This window comes from Macrobrachium rosenbergii, chromosome 1 (assembly GCF_040412425.1).
Source record: "Macrobrachium rosenbergii isolate ZJJX-2024 chromosome 1, ASM4041242v1, whole genome shotgun sequence".
Classification (NCBI taxonomy): domain Eukaryota; kingdom Metazoa; phylum Arthropoda; class Malacostraca; order Decapoda; family Palaemonidae; genus Macrobrachium; species Macrobrachium rosenbergii.
Window position 1 is genome coordinate 46,600,838 of NC_089741.1, and position 19,622 is coordinate 46,620,459.

The window sequence follows — 19,622 nt, forward strand, 5'->3', positions numbered from 1 at the left end:
TCTATGACCTTATGACCTCAACAAGTGGTTTGGACAATGCATCAACAAAAAGGGGACTACACTGGCACTGAAACTTAAATAAAAACCTTAATCAACTAAAAAATTAATTTAAAAATAGTATCTGCTCATGTACTAACGGTCTATCTTACTGTAAAAATTAATGTGATTATCCTAGGTCCCCTCAATTCTTCAGAACCATTATCAACCAGAGTTTAGCATCGAAACAAAAACTCACATTTCAAGATACCCTTAATCTATGACTCAAGAGATGTCCCACCCATATGTGTGAACATTTAGTTTAGAATTATACAGCAACTGGGAAACAACACATGGAAGGGCTGACTGGTTTCCCTTATCAGAAGTATATGAAATTTATCTCCAAAGTTAGTCAATTATACTAAGGAGTGACTTATAGTGTTATTATTCTTTTAAACACTGAATAAATTTGGAAAAGATTATAAAAAATCAGCTACTTCTTATAAGTACAGTAGTAAAAAACTTACCTGCTTTGTCTTTCTACTTACTCAAAAAAATAAAAATACTATGAGACTGTCTACATAATATTATTGGTAGTCCTTTCATGATTCCAATTAAGAATAATTCATTCTCCTTAATTTACCTGACAATCAACTAAAGCCCACATCACCACTCATTTTTGCAGAAAATGATCATGAAAAGCTTTGACTTTCTCAAATAATTCTGAAACATTTTTGAAAGATTAAAAAAACATGAAACCCAAGCTAAACAAACATAGAATCATTACTCTCTAAGTGTTTGACCTCTACTGGAGATCATGTGAAGAGTCAAAAATGAAGAGAAAAATAAACTAGCCATAGGAGCAGCAGCTGGTTCACGACCTACTTACAGCAGCTGCAGCTGGTGCATCCTCGCAAGGTTATTCAATTGCAACAGGCTGCGACGTGCATTCAAACTTGGAAGAGAAAAACAAAGGTGGAAAAAAAATAAACAGGCATTCAAGATGCAAGCATATAAGGGATATGTCTGCTACAGTAGGAGAGGAAAAGCATTACACATTTCAATGACCTAACAAATCATTATTCAACCCACAAAGAAAAAATTATACATCTATGACATTAAAAATTACACTGCAACAACTCTAATTATGAACTATTACAAGTTGAATCAAATGCAATATTTCTAATACTGTATTTCTAAAACGTTAATTTCATCACAAGTGTCTGGCCAACTGGTATAATCCTAGAATGATTCTGTCTTAAGCCAATCACATATGGTAGAGAAGCTCTGCCATTTTATTGGGCTGTACAGGGTTTACTTTCTTCTATATGATTCCCTGTGACATAAAATAGACATTACAAATTACCACTAAGACATACCTGCACTTTTTATCAATGATACAAAATAAGCAGAAAATAAAAAGCAAATGAAAAAATTAAAAGGCTGGGTATATTATATAGTTTATCACATTAGACATAATCAATAACAGATCAAGAAATAAATATTACATTTACTTAAGAACACTATCGTAAATCAAGCACAAAAACAGAAGAATGCTAAAGCAGATTTACTTGTCTCCTCTATAATTCTTCTGTTAGTTGCATTTGATTTATTATAGTGCTCTTTGATAAGTGTAATATTCCTTGTTTCCTATTAATTTTCACTTATTAATTTTTTCATAAAAATCTCTTTACATATGACTAATTTTGTTTGTTGTTAATAACACAGCACTGTCTAAAACAGTTAATACTATTACATTCTATTCTCTTGCTCCATATTTAAACTCTACTTCATTTACTTTCTTACAATAAAGGAACATTAAAGATATGTACAAATGCAAAAAAGCATTATACCTGTGAACAATCAGTTACACTCAAGATTCTGAAGACAACTAAGGACATACACTGATGATATAAAATAAACAAAAGACAATATCCAGATAAGATTTAGACATGACAAAATCTTTATCACTGAAAGGCAGCTCTGAAACTCGAGGTTTCAAAATCTTTCGTTTGTCAGAAAGCATTAATCAGTGTCTAAATGAAAATAGAGAGACCCTTATACCTGGTGGCTAATATTCTCGATAAATCACACCCAAGAATTAAAATGCCCACATCAAAAATCAACCCTACATTTCCATACTAACTTACGGACTAATGAAAAATAGCTACGCTTTGCCCATGGACCTACCTAAGTGGGCTGAAAGGAGCATAACACTGACTACCTTACTATTAAGTGTGTAACTGCCAGACAGACTAAAGTCCCAGGATAATCACAACATGAATACAGAAGTCAAAAAAGGGTGAATGGTTTGGCAGTTCGATCTGGAAGCTAACTAACACCAGTTGTCAAAGGTCTAGCGTTTACTAAGACCCCATTCCCATGACATGATTCAAATAGTTAGCTATTATCTTGAGAGCAAATGTACCCTGGGGAAAGAAAGATGGCAGCAATGTAAAAAAAAAAAAAATTTACCTAAAAGATTACAAAATATGATACAGCTATGAAATCATGGTAACACCCAATACATTTTGTCACTTGAAGGGATCAAGATAATAACACGCCAACAGAGAGATAAGACTAAGGGAAAGATGGGATAGGTACTGATTATACCTTTTGCAGTCAAGAAATTTTCAAACAGAAATGAGAAATGGCCCCATACCTATTGATTCCAGTTGTAAGCTCTCTGGGATATCATGAAAGAGAAGGTCCAGCTTTAAATGTGAATAATCAAGCAAATGGGCCATAATTATGAGGGAAGCTAATCCATCTGAAATTCATCTCTTCTTGAATGGATTTCTGAAAGTTTGGTTGACACTTATGGGAAGAGTTCCCTTTTGTTACGAGATTCTTATGCTGTATATGGAAACAAGCATGACGAGGGATAATAAAGCACTGAACTCAACAAGCAACAGTCATTATGAGGCAAAGAAATCTGAAGAAAGAAGGATCTAAAAGTGGCCTAACTTTGAAATGTAAACAAACTGAGGAAAGTGGGTAAAATAATGATAAGCAGGTCTTCTACCTGCTTTTGCTTCACTAATGAAAAAAAATCATTACAGTATATTTAAAAGGTATAAGAAAGAAAGATACAAAGGAACAATAGAGATGGATGGATGTACAGTATTGAGGGCTAAACCCCATATACTGGGGCAAGAAGGCCACTCAGCCTCATAATTAAAAATAAAATGATAGCAACTGGAAAAATGGTGGTGAGATATGTGCTAGTTTAAAACGCTAATATAGTACTACTGTATGCAAGATAGATGAGGAGGTCTTCCACTCTGAGAGCCCGAGTGAATGAGTTCATGCCAGCTTAAGTCAGGAACATGGTCAACAAGCGCCCAGAAATCCTAATTATCTCAAAGTGCTTGTCAGAGTTTGCGGTCTAACACTTTAAGCATTGCCGAACCAAAGAAACTGCTGTTTCAAGCAAATCGAGATTTCATTCTGTCAAGTTTTGAATACCGCTCCCCAGTTTGGTCTTAATCAGCTAACTTGCATTTAAAACTGTTGGGTAAAAACTCTGACAAGATCTTACAATTCATTTCTGACTGTTACTCAACTAGCTCACTGCACATACTGCATCTAATTTTCCTAAAACTTATCATCATTTGCAATCAGATCTGAGCCTATAAAATCATCTATGAACTACTAGATATAAAGATAATTCCAAGTCTTGCCTTGTCTGTCGTAAGGGTTATTACCACACAATTTCCGGAAGTTTCATTCAAACTGTGGACAGCTTACAGAATGATATTGTATTCATACTGTAGTGGAATCACTGGAACTTTATAAGTACAGACTGGTGCAAATGCTTGTTATTTAACAGGCTCACAGGAGACTCATTTCATAGTTTAATTATGCTTATTCTATTTGTCTTTCTTTCTCATTTTTCTAAAACACCCAAATTAGCTTTATACATCAGATTTAAAATCTTTAAACCAAGGATACAATGCATGATGACCTATGCATGTCCACTGTTTGCCTTTTCCAGTGCTCTTGACTACACTGCTTCTAGGTTAACCAATCTTTTTTTGAGAGTGGACCAGCAAAGAGCAGCCAGGATCAGAGGACACAGGCCACTGTTAAGAACAATTACCTCCACACTACGGCACTAATGAGAAAATATTTTTAAAGCAAAATTTGATTTTAAAAATTTTCAAATTATGTCAGTGGTTTATTCTAAGTTCCTATTCTTAATATATGATTCTGAAATCTGTAAAACAAATATACAAGAGAAACCTTCCCACAGTTTCCATAAATAACAAAGTAATTAATACCTACAATATTATTTGACAAATACAACATAAGTCAAATGGACGATCCAAATACTTATGCTTTTCAATCACGTGTACAGTACTTTACCTAAACATGATAAAATAGCCACAAAATCTGCTTTAAAGGGAAAAATTCTATATACAGCACAATATATGACTTCTTTTCAAAGCCAGGGGAAAAATAGAATGCTTTATATGCAAGAGGCATAGAGTCAAATACCAGACCTATTAGAAGAGGCTTAAAGTTTCTTAGAATGGTAGAGCATTAAGCATGTCTTTATCAGTTAAAACATTATCAAGTTTACAAGCATTTTATATTAAAGCTCAAGGATATTCATCCCATTTCTTTAAAGCAAATTCACACACAAGCCAAATGACCGAAGGTGCCAACGTCACCTTGTGTTCACTAGTACAGAAAGTCCATACTGTGTTGTCATGTGATGCATACCAAATAGGTCTCTCATATATGTCATACTAATATCCTATTCAACGACATAAGATAACTTTCTACTGCAATCTCACTGACCCCACACTGCTAAGGAAGGATGGGCTTTAACTAATTGTTTTCATAGTCTACATATCAAGACCAATTTCAGCTACCTCATCTCCACAGAATAGTGAACTAACTCTTTTCATAATCTAAGACCTTTCACTTAATTTACAACAAGACTGCCTTTTCAACATTTCTGTGATGAGAAAGAACAGTAACTTCATAAAAATTCAGCATCTTAACAAAGACCTAATCATTTCAACAAACTTTAAGAACCCTGCCACTAAGTTTGCACCCCAGGGACAAATGATGCACAGGAAGTAGGGGTACATTAAAATAATTTAGCAATTATTCAGCTAAAACATGATAGGAAACATCTTTTTGCTGACTTAACCTTCAGTCCAGACACTGAAGCCAATACTAACATACAAACGCAGTTGCAGGTGCCAATGTGGACTACAGGTTACATAAACTCATGACGACAAGGATGTGGATGCTGATGCCAAAGGTATAGCAACAGCTCTTCTACAGCCAATACAGGTGATCTAATAACCATATTTCTAAATGTGCATACTTAACACAACGACTCCGCTTCACCACTACATGATGGGCAAGATGACGTTTTCCTAATCTATTTACTAAGTCTCTTTTTTAATATGAGAAGACTATCTTTTGAAAAATTTCCATTTTGGAAAGAAAAAGTTACTAAGTCTCTTTTTTAATATGAGAAGACTATCTTTTTAAAAATTTCCATTTTGGAAAGAAAAAGTAACAAACTGAAATTTCAAAACCTTAACAGTGACCTAATTCAATGTCATTCATTTTAACATCTTAACACTGGCCTTATCATTCTAATAGGAATAAGAACCCTCCCCCAGGTTTGCACCCCATGGACAGATGATGCAGATGGGTAATAGGAGGTGTGTACTAAAAACAAGATTACAACTATTAAACTTTAAATATCAAAGATATGTCGTAACACTGACTTCTTCCATTACTCTAGACAATGACACCAATATCAACTCTTAAGCAGAATTCGGTGCAGACACGGAAATCAATGTAAAGGGTATAGCAAACAACTCTTCTAAACAACCAACTTCATAATGTACACGCAGGGACCTTCCATTTGACGTCCTAGCTGACTCTGGCCCTAAGCATGTGTGTTTTTTACTTCAATAGATCCACCCTAAATATCACAGAACTTGGTGAACTGAGGTTTTTCTTAAAATAATTAGGGAGACTTTTCCTTTCATATACAGAAAGTCTTTATCATTTAGTTTTTAAAATACACAGTAACACGTTTTACTGTCTCCATCTCCACATTTCATTATGAACTAAAGAACCCTGACCTGGAATTTTCACTCTGAGGAAAAACAATTCAGATAAATAGTATTATGTACACTATAATACTACTGTTATTATTAGACAAATATTTAAAAAAAACTCTTACGGTTGATTTTATTATCCAGCAAGCAAAGCGACTTTTGCCATGAACAAAAAATGCAAGAAATTATTTCTCATTCATTTTTCTCTAGACATTACATTATTTATAAGGGAAAAGTGTTATATCATTCATTTGTTATGAATAATACACACTTAAGACTCCGTTCATGGAAATGTTACAAAATATTGTGACAGCACCTTTACTTGCTATAGGCATTTTACAGTATTTCAATATCGTACTGCTGTTTCATCATACACTACAGGCAGTCCTCGGTTATCGGTGGGGGTTCCGTTCTGGGAATGTGATGATAACCGAAAATCAGCGATTTCTGGGGCTTTTTCGGTGATTTTTGGGCTTATCAGCGCCAAAAAGTGCCGATTTTCGGTTATTGGCGCCTCTGTTAGGTATGCATTGGTGCCAATACCCAATTATTGGCGCCAATAAGCGGAAATCAGCGATTTTCGGCGCCGAAAATTGCCAATTTTCTTCGCTAGACAAGCCCTATATAACCGGATCGCCATTAACCGAGCCTACCGCTAACCGGGGACTGCCCGTACATAACCTCACCTGCAGAGAGGTGGTAAAAACATTTTAATGATTATAATTTAGTCTGGATGCAGATGGCAACATGGATGCTTACAAAACCCTTTTGTATAGCATTGAACCTTTTAAAGTGCCACTTTATAATCTACAAACACGGGGACCTTTCTTTTCTTGTGTTCAAATATTATTCTTAAAAATACGTCTGTTTACCCCAATGCCACCACTCTATCCTCTCAAAATGGACTGAATTTAGATTTTTTTATAATCTACTCATTGCTGTTCATCATCTGATATAAAACATATCTTGTTAAACATATAAATACTGATCTAATCATTTCACTTTCCACTTACAACCCTACCTATAAGTTTGCACTCCACATATGATGCTGATAGGTAATATAAGGTGAAGACTATGATAAGTGATAAGTTTACACTTATTAAACTATACATTAGAAGAATAACCTCAGTGATGACTTAACTTGCAATTAATCATCAAGTAGTCTGGATGAAGATACCAATAATGACGCTGGGAACATAGTACAGTAAACCCCCCGTATTCGTGTTCTCACAACTCGTGGATTTCTCTGTGGAATGTGTCTACCCATTATTCGCGGAAAATTCGCCCATTCGCGGTATTTTTCACGGAGAAATATTCCCTAATTACTGTATTTTCATATCATTTTCATGACTAAATGCACTTTTTGTGATACAACTATTAAAATACTCAGGCATGAGCATTTTTAGAGGGTTTTCTTGTGTTTAAACTATCAAAGGCAGTTCTAAGTGTTTTTAGAGGGTTTTAAGTATTCTGGATTTTAGCTATTCGCAGGGGGTGCAGTATGCATAAACCATAAATACAGGGGGTTTTACTGCACAGTGTCACGTAACTCTTCAGCACTGAAGCGACTTCAGACTTATAAATACCATGTATTCAGTATGATATTTCTTCATTATGTAGTACTGTACTGTAATATTGCTTTCAATTCTGATACAGATGAAAGCAAATTCCAAAGAGATCTCACCAATAAATCAAAGTAAATTAATGAGAGTAAACTTTCCTATCGTCATTGCTTTTGAAGAAAATTTACACCAATATTGGTTAGCACAAGCAAAACCATAGCATCAACTCGTATTTCTTTAAGTGATTAACTTTGTTATGATTAAATTCATGAGCTACAAATCTAAAATTAATTGCTTGAGTGGCTGAAAACTAAGCAGAAAAGTGCAGACATGTCTAGTAATGATGCAAATTAATGAAATCATTATGCAAAGCCATTTGGTTAATACTGTACATGTGAGAAAATAGTGAGCAGGCAAATATCAGCTCTTTTAAATCAAGTGTAAATGCTTTCCTCATTTCCTTCTGGTAGACATATTTCAACTACTACTTACCAGAGTGATCATTTTCTCAAGTAAAGTAACTCAGAGCAGTGAAGAGTAAACATTAAGTACGGAAAAGCTCACTGCAGAGAACATCATATTGCAATAATCTTTCAGTATTGTACATCGAACATATGTCCTGTACATGATTTACGCAGGCCTTTAACAACCACAAAATTTGTGTACCAGGGAAAAAAAGTTCCAAAATGTAAATATTTTGTACTTAGTATCAATGGGCCGTCTTATAAAAAGTTAATTACCTCCAAATGACTTAAATATATTAAAGAAAAACTTGTTACATTTACCAAAAAGTATATGTTCACTCTGATAATTTAATTTTACTTACTATAACACTTGACAATACTTCAACTTTAGGTGTTTAACAAATAAATATAACATGATTTAACATACAACGTTACAGTACCCATGCTTTTCCTAAGGAGAACCAAAGATCTACAACCAAGTAACATCAAATAAAATCTACACTACACAACTTTAACAAAATAATCTTCATTAAAAGTACTACTTGGACATGTATAAAAAAATATATAACTATGATATGTAAAACAAAAAGCTATAACATTAAACAACAAACATCAGATTAACTAGTTACCCAAGGTGATTTTCATGCATCTAAAACGCATAAGTGCGTCCCTTCTCCTCAAAATCCTATTTCTTCCTTGAACTTTCCCCTTGTGTAAAATGTTTTGAGTATTTTGTGGATTATGTCTTTTTTTTCTGAGATATACTACAATCCATGATTTCCATTCTAATTTTTGGCAAGTACAAATATACCTATATTTACTGGATAAAGGTGAATTTTTAACCTGAGTTAACAAAATAAACAATACTTATCTCAAACATAGTTCAATAATGTTGTCAAAACCTTAACAAAAACAATTTCCTTAATGAAAAGTAATCAAACTAATTGATGCTAAAACTAAAGTATGTAGTAGGGAAACACAATTAATACTGAAAAATAATGTTATCATAAAAATTTAAAAATAAATGTAAATGCCTGTCTAATTCTTTACCCAACTTAAGGAAAAACTTATAAACAATAAACTATAAACACGCAACATATTTAAACATACAATGATCACCTAGAATTAAACATGTCAAAAGTATAGTTTTAACTATGGTCTACACTGGCAGTGTGAACAAAGAAAAATATCCCCTTTTCAAGATTTGATTGTATTTTCCTAAAGACACATAATCTGTATCATTAATAAAGTATAGCAAGGATTACTTGATTTCAATAAATTTTTTAACTTTTATACAATGAGTTGTGATATTGCAAGCTTAGTTTTTTATATAGAAAATCAACTGCATATATACCCAAATTCATGGTCTTTGAATGTTCCCAGGATCAACAGTATTTTGTCTAACACACAGAATAAGGATGATAACTTTCACATCAAATGCATCACTTGGAAACACTGGTACACATCAGTCTCCTACACCACTCGTTACATGTATGAAGTCACACCTCATCTTAACAGACACTTTGGGGGCCTTGCTTTCTGACGAGTGAAAAAGTCCATTAAGTAACAAAGGCTTTAACATCATAGTCTGCACTTGAATATTTTCTAGACATCTTACAGCTAACAGCAACTCCCCACAGTCCCTAACCTAACCTATTCTTTAAACATGACATTTTTAAGAGAATTATTCACGAAGGTATGACATCTAAAATGGTAACCAAGCAAAATAATAATAATAATAATTTAGCTGATAAAGCAAAATAAAATAATAATAATAATAATTTAGCTGATAAGTAAGAAGTCTGTAAAGAAGTCCACAAAGTTGTACTGAATATGTACACATGTATATGTACAGCACTTTTAGATGGCATATGCTAACATTCTTTTTTTGTGTTAGATAAAAGACTGTTAGTCTGGGGATATTCAAAGACCACAAATGTGGGCACATATGACTGAAACAGTTATGAGCTGTGTATGAAATTAATGCTTGTAGCAAAACATCTTATCAGAGTTCATCTAATACTGTAATAGTTTTAAAAATATTACAAAACCAACTGCCATTAACTCTACAGTCTTTAGAATTCAAAGGAAGTGCTCTGAACCCAATTCTAAGAAATAAGATGATACTGTATGGATAAATCAATTCATATTGATACAGATAAAGCTATATCTTATCTTGTCTAATACTAGTTTATTAGTAATATCATTTACAAAATTACTAATTTGTTTTCTCTTACTTTTCTACAAAATCTGTCTACCAAATATCACCTAAGTACTATATTTTGGCTTCCTTATTAAAAGCCCAATATTTACCCCTACAGGCAGATCTGTCTAACAGAAAGAGATTTGCATTCACCTACAATAAGCTGCAGCCTGTGCAGTCAAATTTTGCCTTCCTCTAGTCTACTTCATAAACTAGCATTTGTTTTAATATTTATTTCTTGAACTCAAGTATCAGTTATTAACTTTTTGAGACAAAATTATGCGTACAGATGAAGTAAGTTAGCAACCTTAACTCAGAACCATTAAATAAAACTTGGCGTTCTCTAAAACAACTTTCTGTTGGTGTGTAGAGCAAGCAATGATGAGGCAGCTTTGCTGTTTAAGGTCATGTACAATCTACAGAAAATTCCATGATTATATAAATCATTTCCAGAACTCAAAGGAAAATGTAACAAAAAAAAAAAAAATTAAAAATTGTTTTATATTGTCTAGACTTTGATTTTATAGCCCTACTTCCTTTCAATTAAATGCTACTTTTTGTAAAAAAAAAAAAATGTAACATTAAATGCCATTACTAAATATTCCTGAAATTACCTGCTTTGTTATTTCCTGTCACAATGTTTGTACAGTCAATGGTTCCTAATAAAATCGTGAGCCTAACAAGTATATGTACTATAAACAGTTTAAATCAGCATAAGAAAGTAGTATTTTCATTAATCCAGACTAGTTAGAAAAAAGATCCAGTAAAATATAATTACCTAGATTTTGCAATGGCTCGTTTCAGTTCCTTTTGTAAACTTTTAACTCTTGTCTCAGCTTCATGGTACAAGGCGGAGGTGCGGCGATGTTCCGCTGCACTTTCAATTTTCTCACGTTCAGCATCGTTAACCTGTATAGCAAGGAAACAATATTAATATTAGTTTCAAAGTACGGTAGAAAGTATAAGTTATGAGAGCTGGTCTTCTGTACAATAAATTATACATGAACTTAAGGATAATACATACAGTACACAGCAGCATTACAAATATTAAGAAAAGTCTATATTATGGTAGTTAGTCTTTTGAAAATAAATTATACATACTTTAGTACAATAAATATATAGTAGTAGTAGAGTACTGTATTAAAAAAATTTAAGAAATAGACTAAAAACTTAAAATCCTGTTGAAATTAATTGAATATAAAGAATTTAGGCCAAAGGCCAAGCAATGGGACCTATGAGGTCATTCAGCACTGAAACAGACTGACAGTAAAAGGTTTGAAAGGTGTAACAGGAGGAAAACCTCACAGTTGCACTATGAACAATTGTTAGGAGATGGTGGAAAGTAAGATGGAAGAAAAAGAATATGAAAGGAAGTACTGTACAGTAAAAGGAACGAAAGGGGTTGCAACTAGGGGCCAAAGGCATGCTGCAAAGAACCTTAAGTAATGCCTACAGTGCACCACATGAGGTGCACTGATGGTACTACCCCCCTATGGGGTTTAAATTCTGTTGAATATTAAGTGGTGTGTAGGCTAAAAAATATAACAGAGTAGACAGCGATATCTACTGAATACAAAAATGCAGAACTTGTACATCTAGCTATTGTAATAACGAACCAATGATGAACAAGTAATTTATTTGGAAAAAAGAAAAGAGCAAGGTAGTATTGAACTATCCACCACATACAACTGATTAGAAATTGTGTGGCACAGTTTTGAAAGATTTTTAAAGTTATATTTACCCTGGATGACTCAAAACTTCATCATTTCCCTTTTTCTAGATATTCAGTATGTCAAACTTTTATGAATCAAAATTTTGAATCACTGATCATTGGAATGAGAGATTAAGAGGCAGTTTCACCTTTGGATTTATTAAAAATCTTTGTATAACAGATATCCAATCTGATGTCTATTCTATATATCCTACAAATCTTGATGTTTCTAATATTAATAATGAAAAATATATTTTCAGTTATTTTAAACATTAAAATAATGTTTTAAACTGAAAGCTGCAATAAACAAAGGAATTTTAGTTTTTATATATTGGAACTTCTATGGCTTTCATCTAACATACCAAACAGTATAACCTTAGGGGTAATATGTTCATAATTTTACCATTTTGCACATGCCTATATGAAAGGACATAACGTTGTATCTATCCATCAGCTTTTTGTCAACAACTGTTCCAAAACATTTTTCTCCCTAGATTTAAAAAAAAGCTTTACAGTATTGAAACAATTTCAGTTCTAAAATAGCTGTGTTAATTAGTACATTCAACTTACATCAATGACATTTTTCATTAATAATGACTAAAATTTACATTTAAATTTGTTAATTTTGTAAAGAATAACTGATTAAAGGCTGTAACCTTTACCATTAGATATTTCATTTTGTTTTTATGCAAGGTCTATGACCTAGAAGTTTGACACAGTGAAATGTCTAATTAAAGTGAGATTTTTTTTCTATGGAATATTTACATTTTGTGTATCTATTAATTCTATCAAATCAATGTACAGTATTTATCTATAATTGGCCTGTATTACAGTATATATATATATCTTTATCTTTTCTGATGACTGTGCCTTTGGCCCATATGATGATGGAAGGAAAACTGTAAGCTCCCTTTTGCTCTTCTTGAATGCATCACTGTCCCCGGTTATATTTTTCTTTTCTCTCTCACCACCTATCTATGAAGTGGATGACAAGCACTGTCATTGTGGGGTGAGGGGTGGGGTTAAGGTGAGCTCAGTGGAGACCGAGCCATAACCTGGCCCTGAAGCCCAGGTCCTCACCATTCACTGAATTTTGTTAACCTTGTCCTCTCTTTTATGTTGTTGCAGTCTCCATATATTGTTAAATAATTTTCTTAATATTATAAAATATGTTAATATTACGCTGCTTTACTATACTTCTGTGTGGCATTCTTCTTGTAATTATTCATCATCTGTCCTTTTAACTCTTCTTCATTCAACATGCATTATGCCACAACGATATTTACTGTACAGTATTCACCTTCGATGTGGCATGGTTAAGCATTTCTTGCCATGTGTGGTCAAAAGTACATCCTTTCTGCATCAATCCCTCCTCTGCCAAAAACACCATTTCCCGAGCAGCTGCATGTTGACTCATAGCTCGTTCGTAGCGTACAGCAGCTGCCTGAGTTTCTGCCAGGGCCTAAACAAAATATATTTTGGAAACACATAATTAAACCTTCCCAAAAGAAGCTGCCTGTAATCTCCTAAATCCTCATCACATTTCAACATCTGTAAATATGCTATGAAAATCATTATCTTTTTCTGGACATTTCCTTCAATAATATTGGTCTCTGAATATGAAGCATTCCATCTTGTTCATTCATCTTAAAAGCATAAGCCTGAGCTAGGCTTGTCTTAAACAACGTTAATAAATGTCTCACACAAGTAACTACCAAAACACCAAGCTCTAAAATTAGTATTATGACTTCCTTTTCAACTTGCCCAGAGTTAATTACAGCTAAATATTTCCCCAATGTGGTATAAAGTCAATCAAATCTTTCAACTGACTATATGAACATTTACTACATTAAATTCTCCTCATTACCTGCTTGGCTCGGATCCGAGCCTCATAATATGGCCGTGACTGCTCCACACATTTTCCTAATCTTTTAGCAAGAACATCAATACGCTGGGTTGAATCAGCTAATAGCTGCCTGAACAACATTCGAGCTTCCTGAAATGCAAGTTTGAAATCACAACATCATCTTTCTCCAGCAAGTGCTATGAATTAAAAAGAAATTTTCCCCTGAAAAAATGTCCAAATGCATATCACGGTTTAAATCATTATGCATCTTAATATGTTTAAGTACACTCCAAACCTTTTGTTTTAACTATGTCAAGTCCTCAGTAGACAAGAGTGAAACGTAAACACTTTCTTGACTACTGTACACAATAACTGAATAAACCGAAGAGAGAAAAAGATACTTACATCTAGGTCTACTTCCAATTTGTTGATAGTATCAGTAGAGGTGTTTAGTTTTTCAAGTTCAACCTGTAAAATAGATTGTATCAATGGCATAAAAAAACAATTAAATAAATGAGAAACACGTACTTTCAAACCAATTTTTATACTTTACAAATGCAAACACCAAATTCACAAAAGCCTTATTTTTGCCCAGCCAGCATTGTCTGAAATTCTCTAACTTTAATTTTCTTGTTGATTTACCAACATTATTTTTTAAAAAACTGTTTGTCAATTTAGGTCAAAGGCCAAGTGCTGCGACCTATCAAGTCATTCAGTGCTGAGAGGAAAACCGAGAGTTAAGCGGTTTTAAAGGTGTATCAGAAGGAAAACCTCGCTGTTGCAATATGAAACAATTGTTAGAGGAGGGTGGAAAATATGATGGAAGAAAGAGAATATGAATGGAGGTACAGTAAATGGAATCAAAAGGGTTGCAGCTAGGGGCTGAAGGAACGCTTCAAAGAACCTTAAGCAATGCCTACAGTGCATCATGTGAGATGCACTGATGGCACTACCCCCACACAGGCATGACCTTTAGAATAATTGTAATACTTAGGAACTGCTTGTTTACCCATCATATGACCTCATCACTTATATTACTTGTAAATGTTGCATACAGATTAATAACAATACCCATAAATTAGATTTCATGTGATTAATTCAGTGTATCTGTCTATGCATTCAATCATTTTCAGAAATTTCTGTAATTTACCATAAACTCTGCCGTACGTTTAAAGATACATTTAATGCTCAACACACATTTTATAAATAACTGATCAAGTATGATCATTGTTATGATCATTTGAACTATTATACATTTTCTGCATATGCTGTTCAACTTACACAATTATTATAGTAATGCAAAGTGTGCTGGTATACCAGACATAATACAGTATAGCCCAACTAGGTAACTATAGGGAATAGCATAAATCTATGCATTAGAATAAAAATAATTCATATTATAGAATGTATACTTTTGTGGGAAATGTCATGATACTTGTGAATTTCACTTACGAAAACAGAGGAAAGAGCTTTGAAGTTGCAGGATTTCCAAAGTAGTTCTTTATTAGGAACCCTACTACAGTACTACCCCTACTCCTATGCCATTAGCTATGACTATTAAGCTGAAGTTAAAGGGACTTCACCAATCATCTTTCTTGGCGAACTAGCCCTTTCAGAAATGAAAAATGGCCTAGGAATGACTGCTAGTTTGCAAGCAAGGGGGACTTATTGATCCAAGAAAATTAGATTCCAGCAACCTGTTAACCCTTTTCTAGGCTAACTATACGTACTAGCGCTTTGGCTGTATTGATCTCTGTCCCCAGGTAGACTGTCCACTGTGAGAGGGGTCAAGACTATCTCTTCTCAGTTGTAAGGACTGGGAGAAGGACTAAGTTGTTACCCCCATCTCAGCTGCTTGTGGAAAGTACACAGGTCCACACCAGACCTCTTATTCCTTTTAACATATTAACACACTTTCTGGCCACCTTTGGGATAAAGTTAACACTATATAAGGAACTGTAGAGACTAAAAAAAAAACAAAAAAAAAAAACAAAAATGCAAAATCTCCCATTCACCCAGTATATTTTACACCAAAAGCTTGAGTGAATAATTGCATTGTATATTTTACACCAAAAGAACCCTCGAGATGTTTCCATGACCACCTAAATTATATGGTGGCTGCTTTATAAATGAGTTAGTTTTGAACCTGAGATTTTGGTACCTCCTCAGTCCTGAAGGAGGGTTACAGTGGGCCCCTTGTGAGACATTATTGCAATAGCATATCCTGTGAGGTAATTCCATATAAAGTAACCTATGGAAAAAGCTACCAGCTTAAGCATGTTGATGAAGCCATCATCTCTTCTGAGATCTAACAGCCTACAGCGCTTATCTATAAGCCTTCTGCTATGAGTCTATAAAGAGAAAAAGGCATGAAAAAGAGCATTGGTAGAGCTCCTAAAAGAAGTGGAGGGATTCTTCCACAAAGATCCACCAGATAATTCACCTTCATGAACACTTTTTGTTGTCTACTAATCTGTTTCTAATTATACATGGGTCAACTAAAGCTAGTGAAACTCACCAGTGTTCTTTTTGCACAAAACCAATTTTTCTTTGTGTGACAGACAGCCATAAATAGGTGGATTGTACTGCCACAAAATGAAACATTTTTAATCAATCTGTATATTGCATACTACAAACCTAAGGTCTTTATGTAGGCAAAATCTCTACACACCTAAAGCCTGTGATGGGGTTGTTCTTAAATTTAATTCGCATGCTAGGGGAAAATCTGTAGGGGCTGGATCCAGTTGAAATACAACCTTCACACTTTTTGTTGGGAAACATTTTTAATCAATCTGTATATTGCATACTACAAACCTAAGGTCTTTATGTAGGCAAAATCTCTACACACCTAAAGCCTTTACGTAGGGGAAAATCTGTAAGGGCTAGCTGGATCCAGTTGGAAATACAACAAGGGTTGGTGACCGCAGGATGATAGCCAATGGAGAGAGAGTAGGTGGAGTCTGACCTCTCTTCTCCCTCTTGAACCAACCAGTTCTCCCCTGTGATGGGGTTGTTCTTAAATGGAGACTGTGTCTAATTCTCCATGCTAAGTTTCATTGTTCAATGCTGAGTCAATTTGCAAAAACGACTGTGTAAAGCAGCCATTGGTCCTTCCATATCAGACATGGAAGTAACTAGGTAACTAGGTAAAGTACAGTAATTTATCAATTTAGTAATAGGCAATAGAAGTTTTCATGAAATAACATAATGAGATGAATAAAATATAGTATATTGTAAATACATCTGAAAGCCTACCAGCACACAGTATTATGTACTGATATACAATGTGGTGCAAAACTAAATAAAATCAAGTTACATACAAAAAATAGAAGTCTTTATATGGCTTAAGACATAACAATAATCTTGGGTCTAAACAAATAAAAGGCATACATGAAATAAAAATAAAATAAAAAAGCTATAAAGACGCATTTGAAGATAGAGCTGATCTTCGCTCTTCTTTTACTGAACATTAAACTGCATCTCTGAAATTATCATAGAAGGTACATTTGATTACAGCACTGTAATCAGATGTACTGTATTCTCAATGTGTACACTGATACCCAAAGCAGCATAGTGTAAACATACACAACCTTGAGCTGAAAACTCAAGCTTGCTGATGGTCACTGATGAACTAGGAAACTGACACAGGAAACTGTTAAATGTAAAATGGGCTCTGGGGACCTACATCTGCCTTTCCCCCTATGATGAGGATTTATAGTTCACCATAACATTAAATGAGCCACTTGAGATGTTAGGCAGGATAAAAAGTTTCTGCACCGGTGCCTTTACAATTTAATTCATATCTTTTATTTAAGGATTAACCCCATTCTTACAGTAATAACACAAGTCAAAAGCCAAATAAGAGGCACTGGGACAAGAAACTTTCATGTCCCCAGACAAAACTCAGATATTTCCTCTAAAATTTGTAAACAAGGATGAAGCTTCTTCACCTAAAGGTACAGGAAAATAATGAATTTATACAATGAAAAGACAAAAAAGGCCAAAAGCTATGAAAAATGTTGAATAAAAATTGGTAGTCAGAGATTTAGCATATAGTAATTATACAAAAATTTAACCTGCCAGTGTGACACACTTCTGAACTCCATCAAGTTTGGCTTTACGGATTCTTTCCTAAATAAGGCAAAAATCTGAGCAGAGACAAATGGAGGAAGTTGACTGCCCAAGAGAGAAAATATCAAAGAAAATTAATGAAAAGTAAATGTAGAAAACCCAGGCTTACTAGTCCCCTTCTCACCTAAGACTTAAATACAGAACTTTCAGAGAATGGGTATTCCAGTCCACTTCATACCTGAACAGACTACATGAGGAAACATGGTGGAACTGAATTCGGTTGGTATAACTTAGGAAAACTATGAAAACAACATCCAATACCTTTACCATGAATAGTTACGATGTTTTAATTGGTTGAACCATTATCTAACTATAATGTCAAGAGATAAAAAGAAACAATTATGTAAAAGCAACAACTTTACAGAGGTATCCAAGGATGCTCAAAAGGACGTAAGGAAATTTGTTCCTACAACAATGGTAATTATCTTACTAATAAATTATCACTCATTTTCAATAACAAAAAAATGCTGCACTTACAATCACACAAACAATTACAATGGGTATTGGCAAGAAATTATTCTGCAATATCATAGTATTACCTCTGGTTTCTTTACCAGAACACCAGGTCAATGTATGGTAACTAGTCCGGGTCGATGTATGGTAACTAGTCAGTTTTATGAGTATTCAAGTCAAATTTAAGACATTTTCCTTCTACACCAATGACATTTCAAAAGCAATACATCCTTACCCTAACCTATCTGAAGGCATCCTGCCCTAACCTGGCTGGGGAAAGGTGCTCTGACCCTATGGACCCCCCAGCAAGACATCGTACATAGCAGAAAGACATGCACAACTATTCTTCAGCATGACCTCAGATACATCAAAACCATTTCAAAAGACATATTGAAAAAATTTCAGTAGTTTTGACAATTCTTGCTTTAAAAGGCTTGTCTCGTAAACATCTGCCCCAAGCTATCTAGGATACATAGGACAATTAAGTATTGGGAAGGTGACAAAAGCAAATTGTAGACTTATACCACAGCCTGATTCCCATCGATCACCAACCAACATATTTACTGCATTTTGTTAGTGTATTTTGTTTATACTTCAATATTTTTTACATTTATAATGTTTAATGTCTTTTGTTTATGACATTTATCATGTTTTGTTTGTGTTTTTACATTCATCTCCAAAGGACTTGTACTAAACACAGCTCCCATTTTGCATGTAAACCAGTACATAGTCGCCAAGCTAGAGGGTAGTGACAGTATTGCAGTCTGCAATTTGGTAAAACCACAAAATACTACAGCAGCTTCGTTACCACCAGTCACCGACCAGGATATTTACTACCTTTCCTTTATGTTTTTGTTTTTGTTTGCATTTTTTTATGTTCGTGATATTTATTGTCTTTTGTTTATGTTTTCACATTCATCCCCAAGGTACTAAACATGGTGAAATTGAAGACCACTACCGCAGCCTGGTTTCTCGCCATTTGCCAAATGCAATATTTACCGTCTTTTGTTTATAATTTTGATTATGTTTATGTTTTTGGTTTATGTTTGTGTTATTTACTGTCTTTTGTTTGTGTTTTTACGCTCACCCTCAAGGGGACAGTACTAAACACAGCGCCTACTTTGCACATAAACTGGTAGTTACCAAACCAGAGGGGCGCACTAGTAGTCTTCAGTTTTACC

General features: G+C 34.1%; 1 protein-coding gene across 2 annotated transcripts in view; it reads right to left on the reverse strand.

The window, feature by feature from the left end:
- LOC136832461 (serine-rich adhesin for platelets-like) overlaps positions 1 to 19,622 on the reverse strand; it is a 42,217-nt gene that overhangs the window by 21,655 nt on the left and 940 nt on the right. The window contains exons 2-6 of one of the 2 annotated variants that reach the window (XM_067093365.1): positions 14,263 to 14,325; positions 13,879 to 14,007; positions 13,312 to 13,473; positions 11,079 to 11,209; positions 866 to 931 (exon numbers count right to left, since the gene is read on the reverse strand). In XM_067093365.1, the coding sequence (XP_066949466.1) occupies positions 866 to 931; positions 11,079 to 11,209; positions 13,312 to 13,473; positions 13,879 to 14,007; positions 14,263 to 14,325 (551 nt within the window). The remainder of the gene's footprint in view (positions 1 to 865; positions 932 to 11,078; positions 11,210 to 13,311; positions 13,474 to 13,878; positions 14,008 to 14,262; positions 14,326 to 19,622) is intronic. The other variant, XM_067093447.1, reaches the window with a different exon arrangement.